General features: G+C 35.5%; 1 protein-coding gene across 7 annotated transcripts; it reads right to left on the reverse strand.

The window, feature by feature from the left end:
- Positions 1 to 2,782: 2,782 nt before the first annotated feature.
- LOC148853042 (leucine-rich repeat receptor protein kinase HPCA1-like) lies at positions 2,783 to 13,723 on the reverse strand. 7 transcript variants are annotated; one of them, XM_088946721.1, is made up of 19 exons: positions 13,370 to 13,723; positions 13,023 to 13,143; positions 12,839 to 12,910; positions 12,624 to 12,701; positions 12,448 to 12,519; positions 8,345 to 8,506; positions 8,191 to 8,265; positions 7,426 to 7,497; positions 7,256 to 7,327; positions 7,089 to 7,157; positions 6,511 to 6,585; positions 6,368 to 6,439; positions 6,113 to 6,244; positions 5,439 to 5,926; positions 5,159 to 5,320; positions 4,926 to 5,059; positions 3,959 to 4,178; positions 3,600 to 3,835; positions 2,783 to 3,432 (listed from the first exon to the last, which is right to left on the reverse strand). In XM_088946721.1, the coding sequence occupies exons 1-19, from the start codon at positions 13,470 to 13,472 to the stop codon at positions 2,968 to 2,970; spliced, it is 2,880 nt and encodes a 959-aa protein (XP_088802847.1). In that variant the 5' UTR covers positions 13,473 to 13,723; the 3' UTR covers positions 2,783 to 2,967. The 7 variants fall into 7 exon arrangements, with proteins under 7 accessions (XP_088802847.1, XP_088802851.1, XP_088802848.1 ...); XM_088946725.1 differs by lacking the exon at positions 8,345 to 8,506; XM_088946722.1 differs by lacking the exon at positions 7,089 to 7,157.
- Positions 13,724 to 18,908: the final 5,185 nt, after the last annotated feature.

Consider the following 18,908-nt stretch of genomic DNA (forward strand, 5'->3'; position numbering starts at 1 on the left):
ATGGATTAAGAGTTATATGTTAGCAAAAACCACATAAGCCTCCGGTGACATGGTGAAGGTTTTTATATTTTGAAATGTAGAGCTAGTTGTTAGAGTCTTGTTGGTTTATGGATCAACTTGTAGCCTAATTTTAAATGTACAACTGGCTCCAACTATATTTTTCCTTAATTTAAAACTAATCCAAAAGTAAAACTATTTTCTTATCTAGATGGTGGGTCAATGATCCAACTTTTCTAAGAAACCCATGATGTCGTAGTTGAATAATAAATATTTAAAAAATGATAGAACACTAAAAATGAAAATGTACAAAATTTTGTTGAAAACATTTGAGAACATTTCTGGTGTTATATATTCATCATATTAAATAAAATAATTTATAAAATAAGTTATTCTTATTTATGGTAAAAATGTAATACAAAATTTAATAATAATAATAATTATTATTATTATTTGCTACAAGCATTTAAGTTTATTTTTAATTGTATTATTACTTTTGTTAATTTTCAATTTCTATTTTAACTATGATATAACTAAAATTCAAATAATTAATATGAAGAAAAATTTCTTACGTGCAACGCATGTTCTTAATTACTAATAAAAACAAAAGGTTGTGCATGCCGGATTATTGAAAATTTATCAAATTGATTTTTTTATATAATCTAAATAAAGTCTTATAATTTTTTTTTTTTATTTTCATGCTTTTAACTATTATCATTACAAATTTAATTAATTATAATGATGCAATTGAATAAAACTAAACAACAATCATAACTTGTCCTTTCTCCTTTTCTTCTTTCATATTTCATAGTAAATATAGAGGGTGTTCATGGTCAGATTTGGTGTAGTTTGGAGAAGATCTCAGAACAAACTGGTAAATTACAGTTTGAGAAAATTTTAAACTAAACAGAACCAAACCATTTTGGTATGGAAATCAAACCAAACCAAACCGTTTTATTATGGTTTGTTGTGGTTTCTAATACAGTTTGGGGACTTTGAACTATTCTATGATTCTTTTGGGCTTAATCCAATTAGAGAGCCTAAATAGCTCCCCTAAAAATTAAAACTTAAAATTTTATTTATTATTTTATTAAAAATAAAGAGTTCATTATATATTTATAATTTTATGTATTCCATTTAGATATTATATATAGAATTTTGATTTACTATTTATGGTTTGGTTCGGCTTATAAAATTCAATAAATCAAACCGAAACCATAAACCATAATTTAGAAAATTCTCAAACCGAATCAAAATGTTTATAGGTATAAACCAAAGCAAACTGCAAATTTGATTTGGTTTGGTTTGGTTTTGCGGTTTGAACTGTATAATGAGCACCACTAACTAAACTTGTAATTATTTACAATGGTGCCACTAAACTTCTACCTTTTTCATGTTTGTTAAAAATTGCCTTTATCTCTCATTTTAAAATAGGAAGAAAGAGGGTCTCTTTCACAATCACACATACACATTGAGATGCTCTCATTTACTCGCACCGATATTTAAGAATTGCAATCAATCACAAACTCTTGCAAATTCCAACTCTACTTCAATTTAAAGAGAGAAAAAGAAGAAAAAAACTTCTTAGTTTTTTACTTCACACTTGAATTCAAGCTTCCAAAAGAGATCAGGCAATCAAGATAGAATCTTCTTAGAGATGCACTCTTCACAACAGATCAAGCACGAAGCCTAGGGTCAACACATGTAAAACAACTATGCAAAACACCAAAATCAAGAAAATCTATATCAAAACTTTGAGAAATATGCCAACGGCCCTTGTTTTCAATGAATTCAACTATTAATAAGAGATTGCTCATGCCATTAAGCAAAATCATAGAGAATTAATTCCCTTATATTTTCCTTATTATAAATTTATTTTATAATTTATTTCCATATTTTGTATTAATCCAATATACTAAATTGTGTCGACAATGATCTAAGAAGATTGTTGGTTTTAAAAGCCAAAATGGGTCTTTGTCTTTTGGTGGATGGATCCTAACATGCCTTCATTATGATCTAGTCCACACTGAAGGATGGTGTGTTGTGCCCGTTGGATGTCGAGCGGATGATCAGGAATCCAGGATAAACAAAAGGTATGGGCTGGGGGTCTCAACCATATATATCTGTCGATTCTAACATACATTTGGTTGGTTATTAGAAATAAATTAAATAGTTAAAAAAAGACTTCTATATCAAATGGTGGATGAGTTTGTAAAAGAAGAAATAATTCACCAGTGAGGCTTTTCTGGTGGTGGGTACTGAGGTCTAAACATCCTTTGGGCCCGTTCAAATTGTAGCTAGCCAAGCTTAAACATAACTGTTATATTTGTGCTTTGAATTCTTTGTGGCGACCCGTTTTATAAATTTGTCCTAAAATAATTTGAGAAAAACCTAAAGACAAAATTTCATAGTGGTTTGTGGCGGAAGCGTAAGCCCCCGTGGCGGTATGGACTCGATCCATTTTCAATTTATAGGTCTGAATCAATTACAAACAGTTATATATTTTTCGGGGGTTCTCTCTTCTATACTGTCTTGTGAGAGTGTGTGAGACATTGGTGTATTTTGGGGTTTAGGGTTTATTCCTTGACTCTGTGAGTGAGATTGTGAGTACACAACTCTGAATTTATTCTCCATTGCTGACTACATAGTGGATTTCTGCTCCTCATTCGTCCATGGGCATAGGCTATAAGCCGAACCACGTAAATCTGTGTGTTTTTTGTGCTTACTTCTCTTTATCTCTATTTTATTTTCATTTTGAGTGCCATTTGAACCGGATTTTCTTGGGTTTTTCATAACAATAACAATAAGAGTTTTGAATATTAATTTGATCAAAGAGGAAAGCAAAAGCATCATGACTTGCAATGCTCCAAATCCAATAATAAACCCAGTCCCTCACCCCCAAATTAACTGCCAGAGTTGAGAGAGAACAAATGCTCACAATAACCAGAGTTTGAAAAAAATTCTTTTCACTCATTGTGGCTCCACCTTGTGAGGTGGGCATGTGCCACTAAAATCAAATGACTCGTTGTTGTAAGGATGTTTGGAATGCCCTCCACTATGGCTTCCTGATGTGGATGCAGAATCAGCATTTGGATTTAGACCAGCGAACTGCATGATGCTCTCAATCTCTTTCACTACTTCACTCATTATTGGGCGATCAGCTCCTGTTTCTTCAGTGCAACTCATTGCCAGATCAACATATTTCTCAAATCCTTTGAGGCTGGTCCCTAACCCAATGGCTGGGTCAAGAAGCTGATGAAGGCCATATAGATCCTTTGTTTTATCAATACTCATTCTTACCTCTCTCACAATATGCTTCCCCCGCTCTAATGGTTTCTTTGCAGTTATCAGCTCTAACAACAGCACCCCAAAACTGTAGACATCACTCTTCTCTGTCAACATCTGAGACATATAATATTCTGGGTCCAAATATCCCTGCACAGAAATAAGATTCATGGCTGTAATTAAGAAACCGAAGAATAAACATTGATTTGAACCTTTTCTGACAAAATGCTTTCTTAGTTTTACTCCCTTTATGGTCACAACCATAGGGAGAGATCTTTTATATGAAGAAGAGAGGTTCTGTTGATTCAATCACTAACCATTGTCCCCTTGACTTGAGTGGTGATATGGTCTTTTTCTGTGTCACCCATGAGCTTGGATAGACCAAAATCAGCAACCTTTGCATTTAATCGATCATCCAGGAGAATGTTGGTTGATTTAATATCCCTGTGAATTATGGGAGGGTTGGCATGTTCATGCAGATAAGCTAGCCCTCTGGCTGAACCCAAGGCTACTCTGAGTCTCCTTGCCCAGTCCAACCGAACACCTGATTTTCCTGTATAAATTTTGTGTCAACAAACAGGGTCCAATTCTGAAGATGGGCTTTAGCAATCAATTAGGGAAAGCATGTGAAAATAACTTAAAAATATATTAATCACACCCATTATTGTTTGGATACCTGAAAGGCTTTCCTTGAGGGTGCCATTTGGAATATATTCATAGACCAACATTTGTTCACCTTGTTGAAAACAAAATCCTACAAGACCGACAAGGTTCCTGTGATGAACGCGAGATAGTAGCTCGATCTCAGTTTTGAATTCAACACCACCCTGCATGGATCCCTGTTGAGCCCTTTTAATTGCAACTAACTGGCCACTGGAAAGTATTCCTCTGTAAACCTGTGAACATATAGTCATCATATAGTAATTGAGCTATTCATATACTCCAAGAAGAGAATGCTGCTGTTTGAGGTTTTAAATCTTTTATTGTTTATTTATTATTTAGGTTTTTGTTAAATCTTTTACTTCTTTCTTCCTTTTTCCTCTTTTTCCTTTTTTTCCAAAAAAGAAAATAGAATTCCATTACCATGGACCCCACATTTATCTGAAAAAGAATATGGGAAAGTTGGTCCTTCTAAATTACCTGAAACCGGACTGAGACTTAGAAAAAATTGAAGTATAAGTTTGGATGACTTTAGTATTTTTAAGAAAATTAATGATAATGCTTATGTAGCTTTTCTTCTTTGTGATATTACTGTTCTTTTCAACCTTTAATGTTGTTGACTTGTACATGTATCATTCTCCAATGGAGCCAAAGTTAGTGTTGAGTTTTCTGAGTGGAGTAAACTGATGTAAAAGGGTTTCTAAGGACTCTCTAGAGTGGGTGAACCAAAAGAAATTGGGTTAGAAGGGAAAGTGAGCCAAACTTTAAAATGGCCTAAGACATTTTAAGGCACTATAACTTTTGGTCTCCGCATCTATTAGTATATATTAAAACAAGCATGGCCACAACAGATGGCTTCTCGTTTTGTCCTTTACCCAACCAAATTTTCTCCTTCTTCTTAATATGCCTTCTTTGGGTGAAGAAATTAATATAGAGATGGCTAATAATAAGTTTGTTTTTTTCCCAACATCTAGAACCATTACCTTGCCATAACCCCCTGATCCAATGGCATTTGCCTCAGAGAAATTGTTTGTGCATTTATTGAGTTCCTCAAATGAGAACCATCTTGCTCCTTTAAGCTGAGGAATGCTGCCACTACTATTGTGGTCCCAAGAAGCTGCATTAGGTGTGACATTACAACAATCACCACAATATTCTCCAAAAAGAGTAAATAAATGTAGGAACAAGATCATAGCAGGTTAAATCATGGCCTTACAGAATGACTTATTGTTTTGTTCAATAACTCTATCAGCTCTTCTCTTTTGATAAAAGGCAAGATATCCTGCAAACAGTAGTGTCAGTAGGAGAACAAGTCCTCCAACTGCTGCCCCAATTACAACTCCAAGGCTCACTGAATTCTTGGAACTGGAGGATGATTCTAATGAGAAATACACAAAAGGAATCCTTTAGAATGAGTGATGAAAAACAAAATGAAAAGAGTGCACTAGATTCAATTCCACTGTTGTTAGTACTTACTAAGGGAAGCTTTTGATTACCTAGAAAGAATTCATAAGGTGAACCCATAAAAAAGAATGGCCCAAAAATCTGTGGGGGCTTAAAGGTTTGATTGCTCAGGACAAATCCAATATGTAGAACACCTGATTGATTGAAACGTTCAGCTCCATAAGGAAAGACTTCCAGATCCAAGTCGAGGTAGTTATCTGAGTCCTTTCTAGGGCTACTCAGAGAAACTGAGTCAACTGGAAGGGCACAATTTTGAAATGTTTCCTTAAGTTTGTTTTCCAGAGAGACATAATAGGATGTGTTAGACAAGTCAGAGAAGAATGGAGATCTGAAATATAGGATGCCCTTGTATGGGTATGAGCATTTACAGGTGGGGCTAAACTTCTGATTAAGGGGACATGAAACAGCATTACAGTTTTCTGTGCTTGTAGAGTATGAAGATGTGTATCTTTGTGGGGTGCAGTATGGTGCTGGGGGTTGGTCATATACTGATTCACGACAGATGGGATTATCCTTTAATCTGCAACGAAGTAATAACAACAAAGGAATTAAAAAAAAAGAAGCTGTTATGAGAGCTGTTATCTGTAATGAGAGATGGACTAATTCCTGTAAAAAGGAGCAACTGATCATAAGGAAAAAAGAAGCTAAATTGATCTCTCCCATGGAGTTGATAAAGCCATAAAGAACCAATGAATGTAGAGCTTACATTAACTGATTATGATATCCGTTGTCTCCCTTAATATTTTCAATGGAATTTATTTCCAAATCAATGAGTCGAAGATGCCCACTATAGCTATTAAGTTCTAAGGTCCCATTGATACGATTATTCTTCATGTTCCTGCGGCCAATATCACCTTTCTTAATCATCAGCCTCTAAGAATCTATATTATGAGTGTCTGCTGTAGCTCTTTTGCTTTTGATGATCTCACAACCTTATACTTCAGATTCAGCTAATACTTACAATGTCTGTAGCTGAGGAATGCCAAATAGGGCTTGGGGCAAGGGTCCTTCCAGTTGGGTATTCTCCATCACTCTGCAGTACAAAGTTAGTTATAGATGGAAAACTCTTCTGAGAGAGAGAGAGAGAGAGAGAGAGAGGAATACAGTGTTGTCAAGCTTTGTAATGTTGAAATCCATTGAGGAATATCTGATGTAGTGAAACTATTATTGCTCAAGTCCCTACAGGTACAGATTATATTGGATCCGTGAACAACAACATAACAGCTAGCAAAATTCATAAATGAAAATCCTTTGCTTTGCCTATCCATGTTTAAATACTTGGGCCCCATTTGTTTTTAGGTAAGTTACTTACCCCGGTAAATGCAATTATCTATGTAAGTTTTTCCTAGGAAACACTTACCTGAGTAAGTGTATACCTATGTTCTTTTATTTTCCAGATAAACAAGGCAATGACCATTTTAGCCATAAAAGTCCATTATTAAAAGTGCTAGTCTTGTCTCATTCAAGTGCTGATACCCACCTAGGAGATGAATATTATTTATTGGGGTAAGTGATACCTAGGAAAATAGACATTCCCTGGTCCCCACATAAATTTGAAAAAAAAAAACATGGGATTCTTGGTCAATGGGAGCCAAAATCCCATTGACCAGCTTTCCTCCTCTCAGAATCCAAAAAAAGACCACCCTCTTATTGTAATGGGTTTAACATAAGTTTCTACTTACAAATAACTAATTGAGTCCACGCCAGTTAGGTTAGGCATTGGACCCTTGAGTAGATTATTGGACAAATACCTGAAAATAGAAAGCCAAATATCTGATCTCATGTAAGCAACAAATTGCAAAAGATGTTTAAAAAAAGTTAATAAAGAAGGTAATTTTAATTTGCTCACAGGTCACCGATGTTTTTAAGGTTGTTGAGCTCAGAAGGAACAGATCCACTTAACAAATTCCCATCAAGGCGCCTATCACAAAATTGTACAAATAAGTACACAGAACATTCAGTACTAGAAGTAAAAATATCAGCATGAATTAAGTTTTTGGTAGCCAGAGAACAACTCACAAAACCTCCAACTTCTCCAGGAGTCCAAGTGTTGAAGGGATGCTTCCACTGAGTCGATTGTTATCAAAAAGCCTGTCAAACACATTAGATCATTAGCATGTGAAAGAAGTATATATTTTGAAAAGTTGTGGTTATTTCATGGAAGTTGTAATTGATAGATATTAGTGTATGTTTACTTACTAGTATCTATCCTAGATTAATTACCTCCCAGAATTCCATGCTCTAGCTCCTTCTTCCTTTTTAGTTTTATATGTAATTTCCTCTATCACTATTCTATATTCAAACCCATATCTAGGGGTGTCAATTGGACTGGATTTGGTCCAATCCGGTCCAGTCTAATGTGAGTCCATTATAAATGGACCATGTCCAATCCAATTCAATGAGTGTTTTCGATCAATTTGGACCGGTCAAATTCAATGTCTGGACCGTCCAATCTCTTCAAATTCATTTTGATTTAAATGGGTTTCAATCCAAACCCGGTCCATTGACATATATATTCTTATCTTATATCAGTGGACTAGATATTAGCTTAATCCAACCCAACCCAATATAAATTTGTTATGGACGGACCAAGTTCAATCCAATCTAATAAATATTTTGGACTGGATTGGTCCAATCTAATATGTCTTGTTGGTCCGTCCAATCTGTCCAAATTGATTTTGGACAGGACTGGGTCCAATCCAAAACCGATCCATTATTTACACCCTTATTCATATCTATGAGAGATATGAGAGAGAAAGAGAGAGAGATTGCTTGAAGGCTTACAAATGTATGAGAGACATATTTGAGCTGAAAAGTTGAGGAGGGATGGTGCCGGATAGCTGATTCTTTCCGAAATGACTGAAAATAGAAAAAAAAAAAAGTTCCATATGATTTTCGTCTAGGAAAACTCTTAAATAAAATAGCTTCTAGGCCATACAAGTGTTTGGCATGAAGTAGCATATCTAGGCCAGGCGTGCTGCTACTGGAGACTGGAATCGTTCCACTAAGTTTGTTGTCAGCTATGTCCAGCCAATAAAGTTTAGATAATTTACCAATGGAAGGAGGTATTTCACCAGTGAAGCTGTTAGAATTTAGAGATCTGCAGATAATAATAATAATAATAATAATAAAGCATTTTGTCAAAATAATAGTCAGCTAAATATATAGAATTTGAAGTTTTATGGTTTAGAAAATTGACATATTTCGATACTTTTCAAACTAAGTAGAATACATTTCTTTTGGATTCAAATGATACCCAATTCTTATTAGCATTTATTTGATATCACAAGAGGTTGAAACCTCCCTTGAAGTTTTTGATTGTTCCTGAAATCTCCTTTAAAGTTTGGTAATTGCAACCACCTCCCTTGAACTTTTTGATACACTTGCAAGTAGGCCCCCTCTGTTATAATATTCTAAGAAAAGGTATGAAAATACCTAAAATACCTATGCAATTACTATTGAGATTGGTTTCTACAGTGAAAACAATACAAACTTTATAAACAACAAAAGAAAAAAAATTGGAAAATAAATTTGGGCTAATCATTCATATGAGGAAATATTTGGAAAATAAATATTGTGGTCAAAACTCAAAAGTAGTATGGGTATTTTGGACATACTCATGCTTCCTTTTAGAGGATTTAAAAAAAAAAAAAAGGATCTACTTGCAACTATGTTAAAAAGTTTAGGAGAGATGATTGCAATTACCAAGCTTCAGGGGAGGTTTGATCAGCAACAACCTGAAACTTTAAGGGAGGTTTTAGCAATTTATTCTTTACATTTTATCAGGTTTTATTCCTTATTTGCTAGCATTTCTAGATCTGGCTTATATTAAGTTAACACATGCCTTCTTGGAAGTGATAATTGATGGAAAAATCGATTTTCGATTCTTCATTCTATGGATATTGTTGCAACGTAACATAACTCAAAGGGGAATGAAATATTGATAAAGTGGCACATCACAATGACATTTTAATGTTGTTAAAATCTTTAATGATATATACACCTTGTGAAATGTAAACCAATGAAGAGTTAGTAGACCATTTAACATTTTTAATATAATTGGTTGAAATTTTGATGTAACATGCTGTAAAAATTTTGAAATGCACCATAGTTGGATTCATAATTAATAATAAATAGCTCCTAAAATTTAACATAATTTGAAGGAAGTAGCTTGGATCCATGATTTTATATTTCTCTAATATCTATTAACTGATAATTCAAAAACAATTATAATCTTAATATCAAAGAGCGCAAAGTTATATCCTTTGGAAGTTTTCAATCCATTGTAATTTGTAATCTGTGACCTAGTGACTAACATGGTGTTTGGAAGCGTGGGCACTTTTTGGGATCGATTTTCAAGAAAAAACGCACATGCTTCCAAGACATGCTTTTCACAAAAAAAAAAAAAAAAAAAAAAAACGCTTCTGCCACGTAGGCAGTGAGCAATACTATGCTGTTTGGTAAGGTGATTTTCATCACCGTTTTTCATGTACGTGCTGACAGGTAAGCACCACATAGGATACAAATCAGTCAACCATTGGGGGAAATAGTTCATTGATAGGTAAGCACCAAATTTGGTGTTTTATGCATCGGTGGGGTCCCGATTTTCGAGGCATGCCTGGATTTTTAATAATCGACTGAACCAAACAATGAGATACATGGGCGTTTGTTGAAACGCCTTTGTGGATCCGATATGGCACCATTTTTTTGAAAAACGGCCATGGTTCCAAACATCCCCTAGGACAATAGTTCAACCATCCAAGCTGATAGGTATTTTACCAAGTCAATGTTGTTTTTTTTTTTGGCAAAATAGTGGGTTTTAGAAATATTGGAACCAAAAATAGAGTTTGAATCATGGTTTTGAAAACCAGGCTAGAACCAAAGCCGCTTTGAGAATTGTTTCTCGGGGTTAAATGGTCTGATCATCTAGTCTGAACCCCGATCAAACAGTTTTTGGGTCCAAAACTGGACCTAGGGTAATGACCAGTTCCTGGGTCAAACAGTCCAATCATCTAGTTCGGTCTGATTTTCAAAACCATGGTTTGAATGATTAAACTGTTCGATTCAACAATGAGCTAAAAACATTAATTGTTTAATATGCATAGTTTTTTTCTAAATGTTTGATGTAATTTTTATTAGAGTTTTAAATTTTAGGGTTTTGTTATTACTGTTATTGTTGTTGATGTTATCAAGGAAAAATGGCTTGTAGAAATGTCTAGTTTATATAATATGTTTTTCATTAAATTAATTAAAATTATTTTCATCAAATAATAAAATTTTAAATAGTATACTACTACCAGTACCCGCACCACCATCATTATTATGCTGGATCTTCTACTTTTTGGTAGTAAATAAAAATTTTATTAAGAAAAGGAGGAAATCAAGTATACGCAAAAAAAACAAAAAAAAAAAAGGACTAGGCCAACCAGTTTCTCTTAAAATCACATCACTTGTCGAACCTCTTGACAGCCTTATGCAAATGAGTTGGTTAAGATTTCTCTTAGATCACCATTAATGATCATTAATAGGTGTTATCCATGTAAGCATTTGAGTATTTTACATGACCACAGTGGTCAGTCAAGCTTATTAAATGTTTTTAGGACAAAATTACCCCTAACCAAAGCCCAGACCCATACTAGGCTCTCAACAATCTGGGGTAATTTTGTCACAAAAATATTTAATAAGTTTGACTGGCTATTCAAGGGTAGTTTGGTCATATAAAATATTCAAATGTTTATGTGAACAACATCTATATATTAATGTGATTTTGAACGATAAAACTTATTGACAAGGGTCTCTTTGGAAGTTTGAAAAGTTATGATAAGTTTAAGAGAAATGCGCAAAAGTCATGATGACTTTTAGATAATATCCCTAAATTAAATAGTTTTAAATAAGCCATAAAATGACAAAATGTATCGAATCCTAAACTATAGATTTCATAATTCTATAAAATAAATGTTTAGAAAATATAATGTGAATGTTAAGTTTTCATGATAGGGTAATACATGTATATATACATGTCTCTTATTTATGGTATTTTTAATAATGTGTACTACATTTTAATATTGTTGCCTAATGTAATTATCAATGAGTTTTACGTCTTTCACTGATCAATAACTAGTTGGCCTAATCATATAATTTTCAAGATGAACCCATTTCAAAGATTTTACAATGAGAGCTTGATTTTATGGGTTTATTAGTCCCATATATACTTTCTGATTGTTTCGTTCCCCATGTAATTTGTTGACAATTTTCTCTAAATTTCAGTTTTTGGTAGAACAAATATTAAAGTAACCATTTTATTTGAATACAATAGTTGATAGAAAAGAACAACTTAGATGGGATGAAGATTATAGTTTAACAAATTATATGAAATAACTAATTGAGTTGAAAAAAAAAGAACCTATATAATAGATCTTTCAAAAATGAGACAATTCAGTACCCGAACTTTCAAAAATGTGCCAATTCAATACTTGCCTTTAACTAGTCGGTTTACCAGCCATTAAGTGGCATTTGAAAAGGCACAAATGTCCTTCGAGTGTCATCTAATTCTCTTTATCAACCATTCAAACATTGATAAAAGATGAATAGTCCCAAATACTTGCCTCTTCTTGAATATCCACTGAGGCATGACTTCAACTTTCTTGAATAGAAGAGGCAAGAATTTGAGACTATTCATCTTTTATTGATGTTTGGATATTTGATAAAGAGAATTAGATGACAGTCAAAGGGCATTTATGTCTTTTCAAATGTCACTTAACAGCCGGTAAATGAATTGTTTAACAATAAATTCTAAATTGACACATTTTGAAAATTCCATATCCGAATTTCGATGACGAAAGTGGCAATAAACCCAAATTACAGGGTACTAATCGGAAAGTTTCCCCGATAATTAATGAACCCAACTGTCCTCGTCTCTTATCTTTTAAGAACGCTTTGTCATTATTGGCATCATAAATGAATGAAACTTTACGAGTGAAAATGTTAGTTAACCATCATTAATTATAACAGAAGAATCTATTCCAAACTCCAAGCTCTTACAAAAAGACTAGCTCTTCCAGATCTCCGATTGTGCTTGGTATTCGTCCAGAGAAACTACACCCAACCAGGATCCTGATATATAGAAAAGGAAACTAAATTAAGTTGAACGATTCCAGCAAAACCAGTTGGTCAACAGAAGCTATATATCGCTTTGCAAATCATCAGGATTTCCTTACAGGTTTGAAAGCTTTTTCAAGCTCCCAATTGCTTCGGCCGGCAGGGGACCATTCAAACCCCGGTTGTAAGACAGATCCCTACATGAATCAACTACGTACTAATCAGGAAGTTGAAGTGTTTTATAGAGAGAGAGAGAAGAGAGAGAGAGAGATGCTTCTTATTTCAGAATGTCTGAAAGTTGATATAAGAAGGTGATTAATTAAAAAAGTCTTACAATGTCTGTAACTCAGTTAGAGCACCGATGTCTCCAGACAATTTACCCTCGAGTCCCATGCTTGACAATTTTCTAAAATATTGATGAAATTGGTCGTAAGTGAGAAGAATGATAGAAGTAGGAAACATAAGAAACTAGTTATTAAACTCTATATATAAAACAACTCTAGCTACTAAAAACTTACATGGATATCACCCGTGAGTTGTTGCAAGTAACTCCTACCCAACCACCAACGCAAGGGTCTGAATTTTCCCAATTGGAAGGTCTGTTTTTCCACATTGACTTGAATGAAATTAGAGCAGCAGCTGCATGAATGCAGAAAAGCTGTGATCCATTCTCAACTCTGAAGGAATATATATAATGAATTGAATGTTTCGATGCTCATCAAATTTGCCCAATAAAAATAGGGCAGAGACTATGACTGTTTTGATCAAACTACAGATTTCCATCTGTTCTGATTTTTCCGGATGGCTAGCTAATCTATATCATAGTCCATTCATAATGAAATCGATCAGGAAAATGAACACATACCATCGTTAGGGTCTGTTGGTGCCTGCTGTGCAGCTGCAGACGAAATTTGAATGAGCACAACCAGCAGCAGACAGGCCTTGAATTTGATCCTTATTTCATCCATTGGTGACGACTGATCGATGACAAGTTGTGATGCAACTCTCCGGTGACAAAATTTCTCTGTAACAGAACATTCATTTAGAAGAGTTGAAGTTGGTATATATTAATTAAGCGGCCCTGGAGATAATTGGCCACGAGGAGTCAACTCTGAAGTCTTGTTTAGCAATTTTGATTTGAACCAAGAAAAATATCTGCAAGTAGAAGAGTTGAAGTTGGTTGACAATCTCATAACATCTCTATGACCTGATTCGGTTCTTTCTGTCATTTATTAATGCAGTCCTACTTATAATTAACTCCCCTCTTCAAGAGAATTCATGCATGTTCAAATACATGCACCCATTCTCAATCTCTTTTAAGTCATTTTAATTTCACTGTCACATTGTCAGATTTTTTTTTCTTTTTCTTTTTCCCGTTTGATTAGGTCTCGTGAATAATAACTTATAAGTATGGGAGATGTTCTCAATGCATGGTAGGATTTGTGTGTGAGGTCGGTATGAGGATCCATGTGTGAGGAGAAGATCGGGTCTCTTACCTTCAACCTATAGCATTTGGATAGTTCTGATTGAGACTGTATCTAGTCCTCACAACATCTCCTCTACTTATGTATTATTATTTATGGGAAATGTTTAAAAGCTCTATGAATGACAGATGGGAATATGTCCCACATGTTTATGCAATTATATCATATTTTTTCAATATATAGCTTGTAAATGATATATAAGAGTAGCCTGTTCCTCAACTTAGGTATAGGCAGAATTTGGTTCCAAGTCTCCATTACGATGGCAGAAGACTTATCAACCAGCTGATTGGCACCTTGCATGTAATTATATCAACCAGCTGATTGGCACCTTGCATGCAATTATATCATCTAGCTAGGTTGGAACAAGGATGGCTTTTTCCTGATCAAAATCCATATAGAGATGCTGAAAAGTTGAAATTTAATGGTGTAGGTGAGATAATTAAAGACTTACATCATGGACCTCAATTAATTGAGAGCAACACTCCATCTATATTGCGTGTTTTGTCTCTTCATATAAAATAAAATTTCTTCCAGATAGGCGTACTATCTATCTAATTAAAGGAAATGCTGGATGTAGATGAAGATTGCGATGAATGTCAATATGGTCTACATGCATGGTGGTGTAGAGTATGAATATCATTAATTTTAATAGGGATTGCAATAAATTTTCGAATAACCTATATTGTTGCTCTCAATTATCAATTTATCTATCTATCTATCTATATATGATTATCTTGAACATTAGATGTATACAAATAATACGACCGGACAAAAATTGGAATGCTCTGTAAGATCATGTTTTTTTGGTTAACTAAACGATTTGGTCCATTCAATTCATAAAAACTGTCATTTAACCAGGACCAGAAAGTAGGAATGTCAATTGGACTGGATTTGGTTCAATCCGATCCAGTCCAATGTGAGTCCATTACAAATGGGTGGACCAGGTCCAATCTAATCTAATAAATATTTTGAACCATTTTGGATTGGTCCAGTTCATTGTCTGGACCGTCCAACCTGTTCAAATTTGTTTTAATTTAGATTGGTTTCTTTTCAACCTAAACCCAGCCCATTGATACATATATTCTAATCTTATATTAATGGACCAGATATTGGCTTATCCAATTCCAACCCAATCTAATACAAATTTATTATGGATGGACCAGGTCCAATCCAATCCAATAAATATTTTGGATCAGATTGATCCAATCCAATATGTCTTATTGGTTCATCCAATCCATCCAAATTGATTTTAGAGTGGACAGGGTCCAATCTAAAACCGATCTATTGACACCCTTATCAGAAAGGTCATTAATCCCTTCCCGGTTTTCACACTCTGACCATCTGTGGTCCTATCCGAGTCTAACAACTCCTTGGGTTGGTGATTTGATGACATAATGCCTTAAAGTTTTAAAAATCCCATTTTTGTTCATAAAAACTTTACTGGCATAAAGATTTACCAAATTAAATTACTGTGAAAAAAGTAATGTTACCTGCATCTCACGTATTCATGCATCATTTATAGATGAAAATGTTTTAAAAATTAATTGAAGAAAGCGAAACTTGTTTGCCCTACTTTGCATTTTAATATGTCTTGTAGACTATGAAACAAACTAATTGTTGGGATCCTATGAGTAAATTCTTCATCCCCTTTAATCCTCTCTAAAGGATGGGTTGATAAGAACAAACTAAAGAATACCCCAATTATAGAGTGTAATTAGCAACAAAATTAGTGATTTTTATATCCCAAGGAATCAAAGGATAAAGTAGAGGTTGGAATTTCGATTTCGGATGAGTGTGGTGCTTATTGTTAGACAGTTTTGTATGCCCTTAGTTTCAATCAAGATGATATACTTTATGAATTTATTGTAAATGAATAAAAGTGCATATTTGATTCATGTTCCCTTCGTATGTTTCTGTATAATACCCTTAAACTGGACACTTAATGAGAGTCGTGTTAGTTTAAATGTTCACAGCCAGTGGGTCGGTCTGGGGAGACCTATCCTGACAAGGCTGACACTGTGGTGCCACCAAGTCGGTTGGGGTGGCCTGTCTCAGCTATCAGGGTGAGACCCTAGGCACATACAGTGTAGGATTAATTGAATCTTTGAACTGTACCAGATTTTTAGTATTGCCCTGGACTTTGGAGATTGATGGGCAAAACTAGAAAGTTACACCCGATCCCTAGACTCAATTATGATACTACACTAGGTGTCGGATTAGGCTGTCTTTGATATACCATTCAGTGAGATCCTTAGTGGGGGTCAAAACCTGGGTATGTTGGGATAGTCTGAGAATTTATCTGAGTGGGTGATCATAGTGACAGGATCAGCCCCTTTGTCGAACAAAGGTAATGATCGGGAATGCACTCTCACTAATGGAAACCAAGACTGTTGGCAACCGATTTCAATCGTTGAGATTTGTTTTACAAAATATATTCTATATGAGATATAAAAGTATATATATATATATATATATATATATATATATATATATATATATATATATATATATAATGGTTTCGAAATGTTTGCAAGAAGGTTTTAATTCCCGGGATCCATATAAGCAGAGAGTGCAACACTGTTCCTTGCAGTTGAGGCAGAGGTCATCTCTTGTCGGGCAGTGTATGATCATTATGTGCTGAGAGGTTAAGTGTAAGACCATTGAGGATAATACCTGATGGGCTAATCTTGCATCTGCCCACAGTCCCTGGGTGTTACAAGGTGGCTTGGCCCAGGGACCACTTAGGGTAAGCGTTGGGCCCATAGAGCCCATGAGATGGGTTTTAGGGGGTGCACTATCCATAACAGTGTATTCGACCAGGCCTTGTAACAAAGGCTGGGCCGAACTCATGTGGCTGATATGTAGATCAATGTTAGGGTCCCATGCCATACAAGGAAGCCCAATTGGGTAGCAGTTTGGAGGCTAAGTGAATACATAACCTTAAATGGGCCTTAAGCCCATTTCAAACTAGGCTAATTTGATTAGTCACTTAAGGGGCGAATTCTGAGATGGATCAGCTGATAGGATTGGGCCTAGACCCTATCCACTTAGAGAGCCCAAGATCTAAATAAGATTTAGATATGGAAGCCTCCTAATTAAATTAGGAGATGGTTGATCTAATCTGCAGATAAGATAAGGGTTATCCCTTATCACTTAAAGGGACTTCTAATCCAAATATGATTTGGGTTAGCAACTCCTAATGGGATTAGGAGCTTATCCCTTTGAGATTATAAAAGGAGGAGGGGGCGGCAGCCTTTAGACATGCAATCCACAGATCCTTGTCTTCAGAGCTAAGATTACTAGAAGAGAGAATTCTGCACCCTGCAATTACTCTCTTGCCGCCTCCTTCCTACAGCCGCCGCCTCTAGCAGTTCGATCTCCAATTCTTGGGAGAAATCAAGATTTGATCTTGATACCAATCTTTTGGAGAAAAGATTGGTGGGAGTTGTTTTCACAAGCCGTCCAGTTGATTCTTGCGAAGGGTCAAGTCTTTTGGAAGAACACTACTGATTCTGCTCCACCCTGCACTGCTCCATCTTCAGTGGGAGCAAATTTTGGATCCTTCCTTGGGCATGAACACCTCCATTGGGAGATACTACTTCTCTGTATCAGGTATTATCCCTCCCTACTACTTTTGGTTCAGATCTGGTTCAATTTATGGTTCAAGAATGATCATTGAAAATATGATTTTCTAAATAGGGAATTCGATTCCCAGTTGAAGGGAGAGAAAAATTTTTGAAATTCGCCCCCTTATTCCGCAATCTTTGGGTGTCCATGTGATGGATTTCCTATTCCTTCACCTATCACCTTCCATGATGGTACCTTAATCCTTACTTAGCATGAGAAGAGATTGATTGTGAAGTCAATTAGATGATTTTGGACCAAAATTTTACTTTAGACCAAAGTCGTTTTCCAAAATCATCCCTACCCATTTTCTACTCTTTTTCTCTTCTTTTTCCTAATTGTTGTGCAAAATTTAAGTGGCAACTCTCATGCTTGGTGACACTCCCACCTCTCAGCCCAAATCCCACAAAATCCAAGTATATACTATGAACCCTTGCCAATATGTAGAGGTAAAAGTAACTTAACTCTCTATTGTTGTAAGCTTTGAAACCCTCTAAGCATCAAAACTGATGAGGGACGATTTGGCCCTCTAATGATATGAGGACATATGGCGTCATGACATAGTCAAGTGACATCTTAGCACCACACAAGCAAGCCACGAAAGCACCCCGAACACCTTGAAATCGCCTGATGACCTCGGCACCTTCTCGGCAGCCGAACTAAGAACCGGCTCAGCAAGTCAACAGGTCAGCATGAGAGGCGACCCGCTTCTACTGACCTGACCTGAGTTTGGTTAGTGACCTGCTTGACATGCTAGGCGACCTCCTCATTAAGTGGGTTATCGTCTCTAACTTCCCTAGGATCACAACATCACGTTGGAAGAGCCAGTTATCACCCTGCCCATTTTGGGCACGACCGGATAAGCACTACCCACTTACGTGGAGTCCACCTATGGGCGTGAAACCACCTCCGAACTAGGCTGGCCGAAGATCTCAGAAGCACTTCATGAGCTGCATGGTAGCTTGCCTATATAAAGGCGTCTCCTTCCTCAGAAAAGGTACTCGCGATTTAACTCTCACAACTCTTTAGCTCTCTAAAAGCTCTTCGTTGACTTAAGCACTGGAGTGCCCATACCGAGTAAAGCAACCTGGACGCTCTAATCTCTTTCTTTGCAGCTTAACTAAGTGACTTACTCAGTTCGACATCCGAACTGTCTGCTAGTAGGGAGCACCAGATCACACACCATCAAAAACCATCTACATCTATTGGTTCATCATTTAGTATTGAATAAAGGGATTTATAAAATAAATGAATCATTGGAATGAATTGATTGATTGATTGTCTTTTATTTATAAT

This window comes from Nelumbo lutea, chromosome 5 (genome assembly GCF_056320005.1).
Source record: "Nelumbo lutea isolate HS-2025 chromosome 5, American lotus-T2T, whole genome shotgun sequence".
Lineage (NCBI taxonomy): Eukaryota > Viridiplantae > Streptophyta > Magnoliopsida > Proteales > Nelumbonaceae > Nelumbo > Nelumbo lutea.

Coding starts and splice junctions, on each gene's coding strand:
- LOC148853042 (XM_088946721.1), bottom strand. CDS start 13,472: ATGGATGAAATAAGGATCAAATTCAAGGCCTGTCTGCTGCTGGTTGTG. Junction 6,586..7,088: donor GTGGACTCAATTAGTTATTT/GTAAGTAGAAAC, acceptor CTGTACCTGTAG/GGACTTGAGCAATAATAGTT. Junction 5,060..5,158: donor ACAAAACAATAAGTCATTCT/GTAAGGCCATGA, acceptor CACCTAATGCAG/CTTCTTGGGACCACAATAGT.